The sequence below is a fragment of the Lotus japonicus genome, chromosome 1 (assembly GCF_012489685.1).
Source record: "Lotus japonicus ecotype B-129 chromosome 1, LjGifu_v1.2".
NCBI lineage: Eukaryota > Viridiplantae > Streptophyta > Magnoliopsida > Fabales > Fabaceae > Lotus > Lotus japonicus.
The window spans coordinates 41,229,142-41,248,185 of record NC_080041.1 but is presented as its reverse complement, the minus strand read 5'-3'; the positions used below and the strand labels follow the sequence as shown (position 1 = coordinate 41,248,185).

The following is a 19,044-nucleotide window of genomic DNA, read 5'->3' as shown; positions in this document are numbered from 1 at the left end:
GTGTCAGTATCTCTGATGCATAGTTCCTTGTGCCCGTGCTGACAATCTGTTGTAATGAGTGTTGATGTGCTTCTCTCCTGCGTGTGATAGGTGTATTTACTGTTACTATCTCTCTTTAATTTTCAACCGTTGATTTTAAATTGCTTTTTGAATCAACAACGGTTATTTGTCAAAACCCACTATACACACACGATCTCCTGCACTTTCGGTTTTACACTCTCTCTCTTCAGTTTTTCAAAACCTCTCACCCACGATCTCTCTCTCGCTCTCTATTCATCTTTCAACTTCATCTTCAACCCAAAACCTTCAACCGACTCCAACAATGGTGAGACAAACCAGAACTGAAGCCGCCGAAGCAACCAGGTTCCCTCACATGGTAGTAGGTCAGGCAACAGGCCAATTGTTCCTGAGAATCCAAATCAAGGTCAAGCGTCGGAGAAGATGATTCCAATCGCAGAATGGGGCTGTGTCGTTCACTGCGCTTATGCTCCTGAAGAACTTCAAGTACTTGCAGAATGGAGATTCGACCTGGATAACATTGCTGCAAATGGGTATGACTTGCGTCCTGAAGTTCAAGCTCAGGGATGCGAAGAGTACTTCAAAGGGCTCAGAGGTCCAATTTATGACAAATTGGTCAAGGAATTCTGGAAGCATGCTGATTGCGACGACACTCAAGTGGTTTCCCACATTGCCGGAAGGAGGATAATCATCACTGAGAAATCTATTGTGAATCTGCTGGGTGCACACACTGGAACTGGGTATAGATTCCAACTGACTGAATCTAAATTGAAACCTAGAACAAAGGAAGAAACCAACAAGGCTCTCTACACCAACTACAAACCGGGCAAGAGCGACTACAAAGTGATGGATCTTCATCCTAAGCTCAGAATCTGGTACAAGATTCTGCTCAACTGTATCAACCAGAGGCCAAAGGGTAGTTCTCCTGACTACATCAACTTCTGCCAGAAGGCTATGCTATTCTTCATCCAAGATAAGAAGAAGATATGCCTTCCCTTCTTCTTGTTCTCCTACCTGAAGGAATGTATCAGGAAGTCAAGAACAACTGCCTCCATCAAGTTTGCCATCAAGTATATTCCCTTTGGGAGACTGCTATCAGATCTTTTCATTGAGAGCAAATTTGTCGAAGATTTGATCAAGGCAGGATGCACAGAGGATCTGACCACCATCGTTAGTGATGTCTTCACAGCCAATTCCTTGAAGAAGATGGGCTTGGTGTAACACCCCGATTTCGGTGGCGTCACTTTAGTAACTCAAAAATAAAATAAAGCGGAAAAGCAGGTTTTTTTTTTTTTTTGTTTAAATAAAAAGACTTGTCGAAATAAGGTCTCAACCCAATCGCAATTAACAGCGATTAATATACAAAATAAGCACAGCCCTTGCTGCAACTAAAAACATCGTCACGAGTGTCCTCAAGTGACGGAAAGTAATATTAAGTAATTGAAAGTAGTGCCCGCGGGCAAATAAGTGCGGCTCATAGTCAGAGTCACAAGCTTTATAACTACAGTCCTCCAAGAAAATAAATTAGCCCCAAACGGCCTCCAAAAGACTTCCTACGCCCGACAAACTCCCTGTGATCCTCATGGAAGAGAATCACACAAAAAGCTAATAGTCGGGAACCTACCCTGCCCCAAAATACAACTGATGAATCAGAGCTATGACCATGACAACCAAAATCAGTAACTCTAACCACCCATATCCTACACCACTATCTTCGACCCTCATCTGATCTTCCATGAAGTCCGGGTCCACGTCGAAGGCTCAGTAGTAGTCATTTCGCTCCGGGTCCTCCCCGAACGACGAACCTTCTTGAATCATCTGTTGAACGTCTGGCAGCAGGCCGACCGCCCAAACACAAACATACAAACAAAGCCACGGCGCTAGGGTCAACTCACGGAATATAGTAGATAATACAAACAGCATGTGAAGAATAAGGGGGTATGTATATATATATGTTGTATATATATATTTATATGTTCTGTATTGCCTACCCTAAGGTATATACTTAGCATGTTATCAAGGCTCTAATAACAATTCAATGAATAATATCTCAACAATACAATAAGCATTATCTCAACAATTCCATATTGGGCGCATGTATGCATGCAATGTCAATTCAAACGTTGATCCCAAAAATAGGCATGTCAAGTCGATCCAACCCATTGGGTCGAACACAAGGACTCGCACACGCAGTAAATGACAACGCCAAGTCGGTTCTCTCATTAGAGTCGAACATACGGACGTTGCGCGCGTCTAATGACTATCGCCGAATCGATCCAATCCCTCGGATTGAATATAAGGATCCGCGCGTGTCGAAATATTATCGCTGAATCGGTCCAATCCCTCGGATTGAACTCACGGACTCACGCGAGTTTATATGGCGATGGCTGAATCGATCCAATCCATCGGATTGAATATAAGGATTCACGCGTGCCCGAGTGACTACCGCCGAATCGATCCAATCCCTCGGATTGAATATAAGGATTCACGCGTGTCAAACGATTATTGCCGAATCGGTCCAACCCGTCGGGTTGAACATAAGGATTCGCGCCCGTTAAGCCGAAGATAATGTCGATTATGCGACAAAATGAATTAATCAAAAGAAGAAAGAATGAACTTGGAACTCATAGTTCCCGGCTAAACTTTAGATAGCCAAACAATAAACTGCTCATCGAGCGAAGAGTACCGAAGTACTTGGAAACTTATAATTTCCGGCTAAACTTTAGATAGCCAAACAATAAACTGCTCATCGAGCAAAAGAGTATCAACATACTCGGAAACTTGTAAGTTTCTTCTAAACTTGGACTCGGCGACCCTTCTCATCTTTCAAACTAATATTCAAGCTCCAAGCTCTTATCTAAGGTTGTTACCATTATTCAATGGTTTTAGAGATTGATTAATGTCTTATGAGTTTTCCTTGAGAAAATAGGTTTCTTTTAATCTTATAATACTTCCTATAAGTTTCAGGGATCCCATAATCCCAAACAATTCCTTGAGAAGGTCTCGATCCATTAAAACATAACAAGGTCCGAACTCCGTTCGTCCTTTCGAACTCTCTCAAAAATCTCATAAAATTCGGCATGACTTGCCCGTTATCCTCACTCATCAGTATCACAGATATAAGTGGAATAGCATAACTAAATCAGCGCAATCAATAAGCATAAACAGCATATTCCAACACATCCTAGATTAACCAGCAAACGGCCGAAGCCTCTCAGAAAACATTTTTCCATAAAGCGATAAACAATATCCAAGCAATATTCAATATCAACACAATAACCCAGTCGAATTGATCGACGCCTACAAGGAAATAGCTAGTAAGTAAGTTGCCCTAACCTCGAGTTGTTCTAGTCTCGCGGTGCAGGTCTCGCTCACAAGCTTGTTCAGTCAAGCCCAAGGTTTCCACAAACGAACCTTAGAGCAAACAAAGCAGAAATCAATCAAATTAAGTCGACATAATCGAAACAATACTAACTAGAGTTAGACAAAGCTCAAGAAACTTCAGAGTACAACACTTAGGCACGAATGAAAGGGCTTTCCCCGAATGGATGAGTTTTGACTCGATTCAAGTTTTGTGCAAAAACACTTTATTCGCTAAAACGTGCATAACTCGAGCTACAGAACTCGGAATGACACGAAACCGGCGCCAAAATTTCGACAATTGAAAGAGCTACGCAATGGCTCAGGTCATAGAGACCCAAAAATTATTTTTGGACACGGTACCCAAGCAAATAGGTTTCGGCCACTATGGAAAATAGGGTTTTCGAACTTTTTCTTCGATCTAAATCAATTCCTAGGTATTCTTAGGCGATATCTAGGCCAGGGAAACTCTCAGAAAAATTATCGGGTTAAAAACTGTCGCAGGGGTATTTTGGTCAATATTTTTAGCTCAGAATTTCAAAACTGAATTTTCGAAAAACAAATTGGATGGGAATGTCAACAACGACGTTTATGACGACTAATCCTACTAGCACTAAGCTCAATCGTCAGTTTTAAGCGTAAAGAACGAAACTTTGCCCAGAAATGGGTATTTGATGCAAAAATTGATTCCGGCGGCATTTCGTCGACATCTGACAAAATCTAATCCGCAGAACACGCTCAGAAGCATGCAGGGAATAAGTTTAGACACTGAAATCAGCTTATTTGAACAGTTTTACAAAAAGCTCAAAACTTTGAGCACAGAAAGACATAGAAGAAGTCGACAGATCTGACGATCAGAAGTGAGAGATAGTAACTATACCTCGATGTCTTCGATTAGCAACGAACGGTGAAGCAATCGGGCAAGAAACGGCGAAAATCACTTCTCCTCTTTCTCTCCTCCAAGCTCTCGGCCACTCCCTCTCCAAATGGCAATTTTTTGTTTTTTTTTTTCATTTTTCATACTATATATAGGAAATGGAAAACGCGGAAAAATGAAAATTTCGCGATTCCGATTTTTCCTACTGATTCCAACGTATTTTAGACACAATATTCTTCCCGCTGAATCTTCTAATTCTTCAAAGAAATATCAGTATGATTTTTGGTTTTCGAGGCTTGTTTTTAATGCTTACCGGCATTAAAAATGCACTTTATGCACTTTATGATATTGACCTCGGATGCAGAAACTTCCTTCTGAAGAAAGATTTGGAACGTCGATTAGAGTGAGCGTCCGCGGATGAAATCTTTATTTGAAGCCCCGAGTAGAAAAGTCTCCATCGTCCGTCGATTTTAGGGTTTCTGAACTATCAGGGATTCCGTTTCGGCAAACTTCCGAGTATCGGAATCAGACGTTCGTACATCCTAGAGTTTCGTATCGAAACGCTCGTTTTGGAAAGGAATAAGAGAAAGTCTTATTTTCCTCTAGAAGATTTTGGAAAATTTCCTATAGTGTTCCAAAGCTGGAAGTTTGTTGGAAATTATATTCCTATAGTGTTCCAAAGCTGGAACATAGTTTTGTTTCCTAAAGTTCTTGTCCTAGGTTTTAAATGCGAATATTAGTCGTGCTATAACTCTTATCGACTTTGATACAATCTTTAGCTTTTCTTGAACTTTCTCCTTCACAAATTCATTCCATCCATTTACCCCTTGTTCAGGTTTTCCCTTCACGTTACATCAAATTAATCGTGAAAAGAAATTTTATTCGGTTTATTCCAACTCAAAAACTTGGGTCTCACACTTGGTCAAGAAGAAAATAGCCCCTGCTCATGAAGATACGTCTGCTGAAATCAGACAAAGAAAGGTGCCTCTGAACGACTATCCTTTGTGGACCCAGGCAGACAACCCAGAAGCTATCAGGTGCTACGTAGAAGATCTAAGGGCACAAGGTTTTGAGATTGATGTAGATGAATTCTTCAGAAGATTGCCCCCAGCTCCAGAGTTTGACTCTCCTCCCAAGAGGAAAGTTCAGAGGAAGATGGTCTTAGAAGAATCCTCTAAGGAATCTGATATCCCTCTGAAGAGGACGAAGAAGGCTGACCAGCCTAAGAGGAAACATGCTGAAACCACCAAGCCAGATGATGGTGATGATGGTGATAATGATGGTGGTCCCCCTCCACCAAAGAAGAAAAAGCAAGTCAGAATCATGGTGAAGCCTACCCGGGTGGAACCAGCTGCTCAAGTGATCAGAAGGATTGAAACTCCTTCCAAAGTGACTAGGTCATCAGCGCAATCATCAAGTAAGTCAGTTGTTGATTCTGATGATGATTTGAATTCATTTGATGCACTCCCCATCTCTGCTATACTCAAACAATCTTCAAACCCACTTACTCCTATTCCTGAGTCCCAACCAGCTACACAAACCACTTCTCCACCCAATTCACCAAGGTCTTCATTTTTCCAACCTTCTCCAAATGAAGCACCTCTCTAGAACATGCTTCAGAACCAACCTTCTAGACAAGATGAACCAACCTCTCCCATTACCATCCAATACAACCCATTAACCTCTGAACCCATCATTCCTGAACAACCAGTTCTTGATCAACCAGAACATGAACCCAGAACGTCTGCTCACTCTGTTCCCAGAGCATCAGAACATCCGGCTGCCAGAACCACTGATACAGACTCCCCCACTGCCTATACCCCTGTATCATTCCCAACCAACGTTGCTGACTCCTCACCTTCCAATAACTCTGAGTCACTTCGTAAGTTTATGGAGGTCAGAAAAGAAAAAGTGTCTGCCATCCCAGAGTATTACCTCACATGTCCTAGCCATAGGAGATACCCTGGACCTAGACCTGAACGTCTAGTTGACCCAGATGAACCTATCCTGGCTGCTCCTTTACATGAGGCAGACCCTTTGGCTCAACAAGCTCAACCTGACCCTGCCCATCAAGAGCCAGTTCAACCAGAACCAGAACACTCTGTGTCTAACCACTCTTCGGTTAGATCACCCCATCCTCTGGTTGAAACTTCTGGACCACACCTTGGAGCCTCTGAACCTCATGTCCAAACCTTTGACATTGGCTCTCCTCAAGGTGCTTCTGAAGCTAACAGTAGCAATCACCCAACTTCTCCAGAAACCAACCTCTCCATAGTTCCCTACACTTACCTCAGACCCACCTCTCTCTCTGAGTGCATCAATGTTTTTAATCATGAAGCTTCCTTGATGCTACGCAGCGTGCAAGGTCACACTGACCTGAGTGAGAATGCTGACTATATTGCTGAAGAGTGGAATAGTCTGAGTACTTGGCTAGTAGCTCAGGTTCCTATCATGATGCAGCATCTGACTGCAGAAAGGGATCAGAGGATTGAGGCTGCAAAGCAGAGGTTTGCAAGAAGGGTGGCTCTTCATGAACAACAACAAAGACATAAGCTTCTTGAAGCTGTTGAAGAGGCCAGAAGAAAGCAAGAGCAAGCAGAAGAAGCTGCACGTCAAGCAGCAGCTCAAGCTGAACAAGCAAGATTAGAGGCAGAGCGACTTGAAGCTGAAGTTGAAGCCCTTAGATGCCAAGCACTTGCACCAGTGGTTTTTACTCCTGCTGTTTCTGCTTCCATTCCAGCTCATCAAGCTGCTCAGAATGTTCCTTCTAGCTCCACACAGTAAAGCTCGTCCAGACTCGACATCATGGAACAACGTCTTGATACTCATGAGTCTCTGCTGCTGGACATGAAGCAAATTCTGACGGAACTTCTACGTCGCTCTGATAAACCCTAGTCTTAGAATCTCTTCATTTTCTCTCTTAACCTTGTTTTATTTTAACTTCAGTTTATTTTCTTTAAGTTACTTTAGTTTTTCTGCTTTGTTAGTTGTTATTTATCTTTGCACATACATACATATATATTTGTCACATTGTGTTTGCCAAAATTTTCTTTATTCATAATATTTATGCTTTTACATCATACATTTCCTTCTTTCCTAAAGTCTAGAATGGAGGATCCCTCCTCATTCTTCTGCACTCTTGGCTTTGCCCTGACCTCTCTTTCTCCAGACGATCCAGTGAATACTGGATGTTGTTGAGACTGACGTTTAGCTCATTCCTCTCCAGAATCTCTTCTGTTGTCTTGAGTTTCTTTTCTATAATTTCCTTTTCTTCCAGCAGCTTCAGCTCAAGTTGGCTGAGCTCTTGCACTTCCTCCACGAAGGCAAGGAATTCCTTTAAGTCATTCTTCAGCTCTGGACGAAGGTCCTCCTCAAGCAGTGTCCTCGTCAGCTCTGGAATGGTCGTTGTACCCTCTGGATGCCTTATGTTCAGGAACAAGTCCTCCTCGAACGCGTTCCTTCTGAGCTCTTCCAGTGCAACCATGTATGATGCCATTTTTTTAAGAATTGATCGAGTTGTGAAGCTTACCCTCCTCTAACTCGCTTTATATAAGCTTCATTCGCTTCTTGGAAGTTATTGCTCCTACAGTTTCTCGAGGTTAAGTCCTTGGTAACTGCAGTTCTCTTTACTCCCGTGGCCGGTGGTAAACGTTTCGTCTTTTGCATTAACTCTCTTCTTTAATTCGCTTAACTCTCATTCCTGCATCGTTTCTTCTCCATCTTTTGAAACTTAGACCTTCTCTAAGGGGGAGTCCTTGTACTTCAAGCTAAGTTTTTCACACCCCATGCTTTTTGCTTATGACAAAAAGGGGGAGTACACCCAGTTTTTTGATGTGTAAGCTGTGTTAGTGTGATTTATTTTTATTTTGGAGAATTTAAGAGTTCCACTCTTATGACCATAGATGTGTCACTGGGCAAATACAAGGAATACATTTCACTTCTTCTGAAGTGATTATATTTGACTCTGATACCACTTATCGTTGACTCTGAATACTTATGCGCTCTGATTATTCTATTTCATCTATGTCATGCGCCTTCACTTTGAACTCTTACATTATTTAGCTCAGAATCAAGACATTTCTAACGTTTTCATTAAGTCTTAGATTCAGGGGGGGCTATGCTCAGAATCAAGCTGTAACTTGGATTCAGAATGAGTAAACTAAACTATTCACATCAGGATAAGTCTTATTCTATATCTCTAAACTCTGAGTGAATTCAGTTTATTGTTTAAGAATTGTACATCAAAATACTTAGTTTTGTCATCATCAAAATGGGGGAGATTGTAAGATCAAGTTTTGATCGAGTAGTACAACTCTATGTTTTGATAATTACAAGTTAACATTTGAGTATGAACAATTATGTGAAGGTGTGAAAAACGACTAGAAGGGGGGGGGGGTTGAATAGCGTTTTGAATATAAAAACTTTCCCCTTAAGATTTAAAGTAAATCTTTTCGGTTTCTCTACGATAGATGGTGCAGCGGATAAAGATAGAGAGAAGAGAGAAGCACACAAGTATTTTATCCTGGTTCACTTGATAAATCCCTCAAGCTAATCCAGTCCACCCGTTAAGGTGATTTCTTCCTTCTTAGAATGAAGGCAATCCACTAATCAGATAATTGTTACAACTGCACTTGAAACCTACAAGTGACTAACAATACACTGACATAGCTCTCACTAAGATTCACTCTCTTAGTCTTCTCTAGGATCCGATCAACCTTGATCTCCTAAAGGAATCACCACTAAGATTCACTCTCTTAGTCTTCTTAAGGATACTGACCTACCCGGTCCCTTAAGGAAAATCAAACAACTGTTTGAGGTTGGTGTTTACAAAGGTTTGCTTCTAAATAAGCTGAGTGTAAACTAAATAAGAACAGATGAAGAAAGTAGAGGCTTGAATCTTTTCTTGTATTGCAGCTCTTGGTTTTTCTCTCTTAGTTTTCTTCTTTTTCTTCAGCCTTTTATAGTCCAAGGTGCAAAGGATATTTCTGTTGAGAGAATATGACCGTTGGAGGGCATTTCTGGAACTTCCAGAACCTGCTGTGGCTGAACCTTGGTAGGTAGGTTTTTCAGAATAGTACACTGCTCTTGTACTTCTTGATAGAGACATTTGCCTTTAACCAATGACTTCTGATCAGAGTTATGCTTCGTGTTGGAACTTGTGAAGCTTGGTGATCAGAGTCAGAGGGAAGCTTGGATCCTCTGACCTTCGTAACTTCTGCTTCTGGACCTTCAGAGCTTCTGAACCTTCAGAGCCTCTGGTCCCTCAGAGCTTCTGGTCTTCAGATCTTCTGATCCTCAGATCTTCTGATCCTCTGATCTTCAGATCCTCTGATCTTCTGATCCTCTGATCTTCAGATCCTCTGATCCTTCTGATCCTCTGATCCTCAGATCTTCTGACGAATATATCTTCTGGTGTCAGAATCAGAACCTGTTTGTCAAAACACTCAAGACAAACATTAGAGTATCATAGTTGTTCATCCACAAATAAATACTTGTTATCATCAAAACATAGAGTTGTACCACATGACCAGATCTTGATCTTACAATCTCCCCCTTTTTGATGATGACAAAACTATGTATTTTGATGAACAACTCTAAACAATTAAACTGAATACACTCAGAGTATAAGGTATCAGAGTTAAAACTTATCCTGATGTGTATAGTTTATCTTGCTCCTTCTGAATCCAAGACTCGTGCTTGATTCTGAGCTAAGCTCCCCCTGAATCTAGTACTTAATATCAACGTTAGTAATATCTAGATTCTGAGCTAAATAATATAGGAGTTGTCAAGATACTATAAGTTCTCCCCCTTTTTGTCATAAGCAAAAAGAATGAAGGTGGAAAAAAAATAGTAAGAGCATAAGACGAAATACTCCCCCTCAGAAGGAATACCAAGGGATACTTGGCTTCTGATTAGCATATCTTCTGATGAGAGCAGAAGTGTGGTTCTGGTGACATCTCCGTTCTGGACAGAATTTCATCTTTAGATACTTCAGAATGAGAAGCTAGGAACCTACTCTTCTTCTGATGACGCAAGTCAGAAGTTGTAGTAGCATCTTCTGATGTTGTTGCTTCTGGTTCGACAAGTTCTGAGTCTTTGTTTCTTTCTGAAACGGTCATGCTCATCTCTGCAAGCTTTTTCAGCTAGCTTTGACTTGACCAAATCTTACTCTACTGATGCCTCCAAGATTAACTTCACCTTCAGGTTCAAGTTTTGGATCTTGGGACATATGCCTTTCTCCCGTCATGTGTTGCCTGCATCCACTGTCCAGGTTCCATGGTTGGAGTTTCGATGGACCTATTGAAGATATCTGCAACATATATAATCTTATCCCTAGGTACCCACTTTCTGGGTCCTTTCTTGTTAGTTAGCCCAGAAGTTCTGACAACTTTGGGTCTTTCAACAGGATAATGTAAAGGAATTTGAGCATGATATTTTGACATAGAGAAAGTTCCTTTCTTAAGAGATGATGCAGCAACTTCAGAAGGTTTAGAATAGAAAATGCCATATATTCCATTTCTGCTTACGCCATAGATCATTGAAGCCATTAAGCTTCTGTCTACGCTTTTAGCCAGGAATCTTTGAAAAGACTTTTCATACTTAGATTCATTTCTACAATCAGAGGCATCACATGCAACAATTTCTTCTAACTTAGCAATCTGGTTCTTAAGCACAGAGTTAGAATTGATCAAAGCATGATTATCATTTTTCAAATCAGAAATAATTTTCTCATGTTCAACAGAAGTTTCAGAGGCAGTAGAGAAATTCTTTTTCAACCTTTTATGCTTAGTCAAGAGAGAGTTATATTTATCCATAATTTCAGACAAAGCATCTTTAAGTTCAGAAGTTGAGAAAGAATCAAATACCTCATTTTCATCGTCAGAGTCTGGATCTCCTTCTGATTCTGAGTCAGAGTCAACAGCTTCCTTTGACTCTGCTCCTTTGTCTTTGACAATGGCCATGAGTCCTTGGACTTCACCATCAGAGTCAACATCCTCTGACTCTGATTCATCAAAAGTCACCATCAGACTCTTCTTGGTCTTGAAGTGCTTCTTTGACTTTTTGTCCTTTGATGAGCCTTTGAATTTGCTCTGCCTGTGCTTCCAGATGCAGTTGAGCTTTCTGGATATCAGAGTCAGCTCATCTTCATCAGAATCTTCAGAGGCTTCTTCGGATTCTTCTGCTTCTGCTTGGAGAGCCTTAGCCTTTTCAGATTTGGATTTCAAGGCTATAGACTTCTTCTTCTGATCCTGATGTTCAGCACGCTTTAGTTCATGACACTTCAGTATGCTTATGAGTTCTTCCAAACTCATCTGCTCAACATCTCTAGTTAGCTCCAAGGAAGTTATCAAAGGCATCCAGCTTTCAGGAAGACCTCTAAGGATCCTCATGACATGATCCGCAGTGGTGTAGCTATTGTTGAGGGGTCTTATTCCAGCAATAATCAACTGGAATCTGGAAAACATATCCTCAATGGATTCGTCAGGTTCCATTTGGAAGGATTCATATTTCTGGATCAAAGACAGTGTCTTTGATTCTTTCACTTTCTTGTTTCCTTCATGAGACATCTTCAAGGATTCAAAGATGCCCTTGGCGGAATCACGATCAGTAATTTTCTCATATTCTTCATATGAAATGGCACTTTGCAGAATAGCTCTTGATCGGTGATGATCTCTGAACTCCTTCTTTTGATCTTCACTCATCTTCTTCCTTGGGATCTTTACACCATGTACATCAACAGGAGGGGTGTAGCCATCAACAACAAAATCCCAAAGATCAGGATCAAAGCCAAGAAAGAAGCTTTTGATTCTGTCTTTCCAGAAATCAAATCTCTGACCATCAAAGATAGGTGGTCTTGCACTGTATTGATATTTGCTTGTAGTAGTGGTGGAATCCATGAGTTTTTCACACTGGCCCGGATCTACTGAACACTGTTAAGTGTGGTAATCAGAACTTGCGCTCTGATACCAATTGAAGGTGTGAAAAACGACTAGAAGGGGGGGTTGAATAGCGTTTTGAATATAAAAACTTTCCCCTTAAGATTTAAAGTAAATCTTTTCGGTTTCTCTACGATAGATGGTGCAGCGAATAAAGATAGAGAGAAGAGAGAAGCACACAAGTATTTTATCCTGGTTCACTTGATAAATCCCTCAAGCTAATCCAGTCCACCCGTTAAGGTGATTTCTTCCTTCTTAGAATGAAGGCAATCCACTAATCAGATAATTGTTACAACTGCACTTGAAACCTACAAGTGACTAACAATACACTGACTTAGCTCTCACTAAGATTCACTCTCTTAGTCTTCTCTAGGATCCGATCAACCTTGATCTCCTAAAGGAATCACCACTAAGATTCACTCTCTTAGTCTTCTTAAGGATACTGACCTACCCGGTCCCTTAAGGAAAATCAAACAACTGTTTGAGGTTGGTGTTTACAAAGGTTTGCTTCTAAATAAGCTGAGTGTAAACTAAATAAGAACAGATGAAGAAAGTAGAGGCTTGAATCTTTTCTTGTATTGCAGCTCTTGGTTTTTCTCTCTTAGTTTTCTTCTTTTTCTTCAGCCTTTTATAGTTCAAGGTGCAAAGGATATTTCTATTGAGAGAATATGACCGTTGGAGGGCATTTCTGGAACTTCCAGAACCTGCTGTGGCTGAACCTTGGAAGGTAGGTTTTTCAGAATAGTACACTGCTCTTGTACTTCTTGATAGAGACATTTGCCTTTAACCAATGACTTCTGATCAGAGTTATGCTTCGTGTTGGAACTTGTGAAGCTTGGTGATCAGAGTCAGAGGGAAGCTTGGATCCTCTGACCTTCGTAACTTCTGCTTCTGGACCTTCAGAGCTTCTGAACCTTCAGAGCCTCTGGTCCCTCAGAGCTTCTGGTCTTCAGATCTTCTGATCCTCAGATCTTCTGATCCTCTGATCTTCAGATCCTCTGATCTTCAGATCCTCTGATCCTTCTGATCCTCTGATCCTCAGATCTTCTGACGAATATATCTTCTGGTGTCAGAATCAGAACCTGTTTGTCAAAACACTCAAGACAAACATTAGAGTATCATAGTTGTTCATCCACAAATAAATACTTGTTATCATCAAAACATAGAGTTGTACCACATGACCAAATCTTGATCTTACATTATGGTACTCTAACGTGTTTTTCTGAGTGTGCTATTTACAGGCTCTGACCTCAATTCAATCTCACACAAATCAGAAGCACTGTGCATAAAGAGTGACACAAGCAACGCTTTCGCAACATCTATGTTCACTATGAACAGTAGAAAAGCTTCAGAAGATCTGAAGTTATACAAGCTCTGATAAGGACTCAGTCACAAGAAGTTCTGAAGATCCAGAAGTTCTGACAACCAAGAAACTCTGAAGGTTCAGATGTTCTGATGGTGTAGAAGACTCTGAAGATCCAGAAGCTGAATAGTGGAAACTCTGATGTCCAGAAGCAAGAAACTCTGAAGACACTGTACTTCCCTCTGTGTTCAGAATCAGAAGATACAACGTTCAGAGGATCTGTGCTTTCCCTCTGACTCTGATCAACCGACTTCACAAGTTCCAACATGAAGCATTCCCCTGATCAGAAGTCTCCTAGGTTTAAAGGTCAAGTCACTATCCAAGTACAAAAGCAAATGTACTTTCCTGACGACCTACCTAACGTTCTCAGCCACAGCAGAAGCTGGAATTTCCAGAACTGCCCTCCAACGGTAGCATTCTCATGCAGCGTTCAAACCCTAATCCTTGGAGTATAAATAGAGGCTGAAGATTGAAAGATGCGGTTGGAAGAATTACACAAGCGCAAGCTATATTCAAAAACCTTCAAGCATTCTTTCATCTTAAATTTCATTGTGTTTACTATTATCTTTTCAGAAGCAAATCTCTTGTAAACATTCTTTCTTAAACAGTTTGTTTAGTTACCTTTAGGAGATCAAGGTTGATCGGATCCTAGAGAAGACTAAGAGAGTGAATCTTAGTGTGAGCTAAGTCAGTGTAATTGTTAGTCACTTGTAGGTTTCAAGTGCAGTTGTAACACTTACCTGATTAGTGGATTGCCTTCATTCTAAGAAGGAAGAAATCACCTTAACGGGTGGACTGGATTAGCTTGAGGGATTTATCAAGTGAACCAGGATAAAATCCTTGTGTGTTTTTCTATCTCTTATCCTTAGCACGTAAGTTCTCGAAAGATTTGTTAAAATCTTTAAGGTGAAAGTTTTATCTTGAAAACGTTATTCAAACCCCCCCTTTCTACCATTTTTCATACCTTCAACATATATCAACATATAGTTGTTGCCATTCCTACTTTAGAGTTTTGAATTCTTGTGTTTCTAACTTGTATTAATTTCATTCACATGCATGAGCTTCTTTTTGGCAAATACAGACATTCAGTTCATTAATCTGTTGTTTATATTTCTATTATATGCATAATAATTTAGATAGCATACACCTGTGATTGATTGACACATATACAACTCTCTTCTCAAGATTAGATCACGAAATTGAGGAAAGAGAATAATTTTTCCAAAGTGGTAGATGACAGATGTAGACCCAGCTGCCTCTGGATGGAGAAATATTATTAAGCATGTGTGAGTGACTCAATCTGTTTCGTCCATTATGGGCTAGTGCCACTGTTCAAACCCCAGCTGTAGCTAACTCCCAAAACCTCTCTGTGGCCCCACTGGCCTCCTCAATACAAAGATCCCTCTTTCTCACAAGTCTCAAACTCAAACCAATCTCAATCTCAATCTGCATCACCATCACCACCATTCCCTTTCAATTTGTGTGCTTACAAATCTTTCTATAGTTGATTTTGAAGCTTACATAATTTTGATCAGAAACTAATATGAGTTGCTTCTGACGTTAGAATTGATTATGAGAAAAAATTCCTTGCTGATGATATGATATGATCATGATAATACCTTTAGGATGATTGATGACACATAATATGTATCCTTTTCATTCAGTCTTCCAAGCATAAAGAAACAAGCAAAAATCTGATGATTCACTCCCACTACGACCCTCCAATAATGACCCAGAACTCTCAGTCTGAGTTGATAATGGAGTAGTGGATGAGGATGAAGATGACAAAGGTGGTGAAGATGAAGACATAGATGACAGAGAACTAGACAAAAAAACTGGCTTAAAAATGAACAAAGCATGCTTTAAACCAGGACTGAAAAGCCAGTCATGAACATCCCAATACACCTCAACTCTCACCTTGTTGAGATGAATAGACTCATTCCCTCTAAATTTCCACTGCAAGTGTTTCACATGGATCACCAATTGCCCATCAAATCTTATCTCCATCTCTGGCTGAATCTGAACCCCTCTCAAACACTCTACAATATCTCCTCCATTATTGCTGCTGCTAATTCTGTTATTCTTGCACTCAATTGAGATCTCATGGCACCTACCTTTCTCATGGAACTTGGCTCTGGTTGAGAATTTTCTCTTCCCGAAAACGTGCTCCTTCTTCGAAACAAGGATTGGGTCAATCAGCGCTGGCCTGCAACCTGTTCTTCTGTACGCATCTTTCTTCAGATCACCCAGAAGCAGAACAACCTCTTGATCACAAACCACTGCTACATAGTAATCAGAGGCTGGTTCTGTTTCGCCGTTGAATTTCGCCGCCTTAAGGTCCCAGAAAACTTCAATTTCTTTGCCGTGATCTACTGTGAATCGCTTGGAGCCTTGTTTTCTCCAAAAGTACCATGGTTTTAGCTCAACCTTGCAGCTGAATTGGGTATCTCCTTGTGGACCTTCCACTGAGACTGATAGACCATGAAGCAGCAAGTTTTTGCACCAGGTGATGGTGATAATGCGGCAGTGACCAGCTATCTTTGTTCTGTATACAGACATGTACACGCTCTGGCCTGAACGGGTCACAGCTCCATCACGATCATCAATTGATGAAGAAAAGCAAGCAGGAATCCCAATTGAGTCTTGCATTGTTGATGATGATGATGAACTTTGAGTTTGTTGGAGCAGAGAAGATATAACTTGAAAGTGTGATTAGAATTGATTGAGAGGAATTGGTAACTTGTTTGGATGGAAGATCTGAGTTAGAAGGTGTGTGAAAGCTAGGTGCTGCCAGAGGTGTTCAATTGGCAGCAGCATTAATGGGATTTGAAAAAGAAAAGGAAATGATTTTTTTTCCAAACTGGCATATGGTCTGGCAGTGAGTGAGAGCTAGTGAAGAACAACCCTTTTTATATTATATTATGCAAACATACACAACTGTCTATAGTCTCTTACCTGTCACCTCTTTTAATTTTTTATTTAATTTTGGTTAAATAAACTACCTTTTTTTTTATTTTGAGGTTGAAATTATAACAACTTTTTTTGAATCCACGGTGGTTTTGATTGGCCACATTAAAAAGTGCTTTTTTCCATGCATAGGTGGAAGCAGGCAGGGAGGCAATTTTGCATCAGATTTGGGGTATGGATGTTTACAAACTCAGGGCAGGAACCATCTATTCATGACAGCACATGAAAGTATGAAACGGTCACAACCATAGTGGAAAAACAGAAAATTTATTGTAGTGGCAAGGGCAGCCTATTCTTTCTATTATATAAGGGTCATATTTGATATTTTCACTTTTGAGATGTATAATGTAAATTAGGATATACAATATAAAACATACATTCATGTTGCGTATCATCGAGGGAAGAAAGAGAGAATAGAGAAAGAGAGAAGATCGAAAATAGTAGAGAGAAAAATGTTAGAAATTGAGTAGATTTTGTAGTTTTTGTTTAATGATAAAAATAAAAGAGAAAGAATGATGTGGACAGACACTCTGCTCATTTGATGAAACAAAAAGTGAGAATGGAGAAAATTGATTTTTTATCAAATAAAACTTCTATCTTTTATATATATATATATATATATGGGGAATACTAATGCACACCCACTTAGCAACATACATCTTTTTCTTTGGACAAAAAGCTCATCTATCACTTTTTAAATTAAGTCACTTGATAAGGATACTAAAGTAATTTTCCAATCTACACTCCCTCTCCAATTCAGACTTGTACAGAAGCTCCATCACTCTCTCTCTCCCACTCAACCTTTTGTGATATGTACTCTTTCTCTCTCTCTTAGACTATAATTCCTTCCATTGCTGCACACAACCTCCATCACGTCTTATCTCTCTTAGACTCTAATTCCTTCCATTGCAGGACCACAACCTCCATCACTTCTTCATCTCTGTCAATCCCTCTTCTCTAATTTGGGTTTGTACCCGTTTGGAAAATTTGGGCATTTGGTATTTACCCTTAACGAAGACTTCCATCCTTAATACAGCTTTAATTTCTTTCAAATAGTAACTAATTGTTTATGCTGGGAAAGAAGATGAAGGATGTGCAATTTGGTTATTAGGATAGTAATAGGATGTGAATAAGAAATAAAATTGGAATAAACAATCTAGTGTTCTGTTGGCAACTTAAGGTGTTGTCTTGATTTTATAAATAAATGTAATAATTTTGCTCTTGTAAGAAAAAAATTTGGAAAATGTAATAATGATAGAAGAATAAAATATAAAAGCATGTAAAATGTCACACACTCTCACTTTCTCTTCAATTCGTAGAGACCACAAAAGGTGATGAGTCTCATCTCTCTTCTCTCTTACCCCTTATTCTCTCCTATTAACAAGGTTGGACTACTCTCTACTCTAACTCTCTTCACAAAACCACCTCTACCAAATAAATCATGTTTGGTTACATAGTGGAAGACTATAGTAAAACCAAAGTCATGGTAAACAAATGCAATTTCTCAGAGTTTTTACAACTGCCCCCATAGTCCTGGCCTCACAATAATTTTGCATTGTGCATCTTAATATGTAATAAAGCTATTCTAAAGTAATTTTGATTGTTTTCTTTCTTCTTACTTTGTTTCCTGTGTCCTTAATATGTATACTTAATAATTAATAATTTTGATATCCAATCTATTAATCTATAGTGGTGATATGAAAAAGTACTAGATCATGTCGGGTTTGGTAATTAAGAAGAGCTTACAAGGGTAAAATTAGGAAATTTGATCGAGCTGAGCCGGAGCTGCTCCTACTGACTATGATCGGACATCAACTTCCACTTATCAATCGATCCTGGCTCATAAAAGTGAAAGACCAGTGCCAACTTTTTGAATGAAAGAAAGGCTACCACTTTATCAATAGCAAGAATATAGTACCAATTCAGTTTCACATGGTTTGAGCTTGGACGCAACCTACAATATCTATTCATAGGCCCGACTTTTGACTAAGAGATTGACTACCCGATAGATAGGGCTGCAAGGTAACACACTACTGTCTTCAGCAAAAGACTCACAAAGGGATACTAACAAGGCCTAAAACCGAAGTCAGATTTGTTCTTTCATGGAACTCTTACTCCCTTAAGAATTACGAAACCGAGTCACTATTGTTGTTCCTATGTTCTTAATTGATTGCATTTTAGCTAAAATAGGATGTTGGACAAGATGTTCTAACACGGTGTCTGGCATGTGTGTTTTGAGGTGTTGTGTGTTTTTCCACTTATGTTCCATAAGGTTCTTGTTGGTTGTGTGCGCCTCAAGTTTAACTTCAGCATATCTTGAGTGATTGTTTTATTGCGTGGACAAATATTTTGAGGAGAGATTTGTTGCCGCTTGTGTTTTGTGGAGAAAATATGTTTGGAATCAAATCTTTGGCTAGAAGATTTGTTGCATAATTACATGTATGGACTCTGTGGTTGTTCAAGCTCATTGAAGACCAAGGCATGTTGAAGACGCTCAATGTGTTCGTGTGTTATCTCTTGAG

The 19,044-nt window shown here is 39.9% G+C and overlaps 1 protein-coding gene and 1 long non-coding RNA gene across 2 annotated transcripts; both read right to left on the bottom strand.

Moving 5' to 3' along the window:
• Positions 1–1,340: 1,340 nt before the first annotated feature.
• Positions 1,341–4,418, bottom strand: LOC130731844 (uncharacterized). Its single transcript, XR_009016845.1, has 3 exons — positions 4,259–4,418; positions 3,355–3,432; positions 1,341–1,847 (listed from the first exon to the last, which is right to left on the bottom strand). It is a non-coding gene; the product is annotated as an uncharacterized LOC130731844 (long non-coding RNA).
• Positions 4,419–14,639: 10,221 nt separating this feature from the next.
• LOC130734681 (uncharacterized) lies at positions 14,640–16,496 on the bottom strand. The gene has a single exon (XM_057587198.1). The coding sequence runs from the start codon at positions 16,202–16,204 to the stop codon at positions 15,212–15,214; it is 993 nt and encodes a 330-aa protein (XP_057443181.1). The 5' UTR covers positions 16,205–16,496; the 3' UTR covers positions 14,640–15,211.
• Positions 16,497–19,044: the final 2,548 nt, after the last annotated feature.

Coding starts and splice junctions, on each gene's coding strand:
- LOC130734681 (XM_057587198.1), bottom strand. CDS start 16,204: ATGCAAGACTCAATTGGGATTCCTGCTTGCTTTTCTTCATCAATTGAT.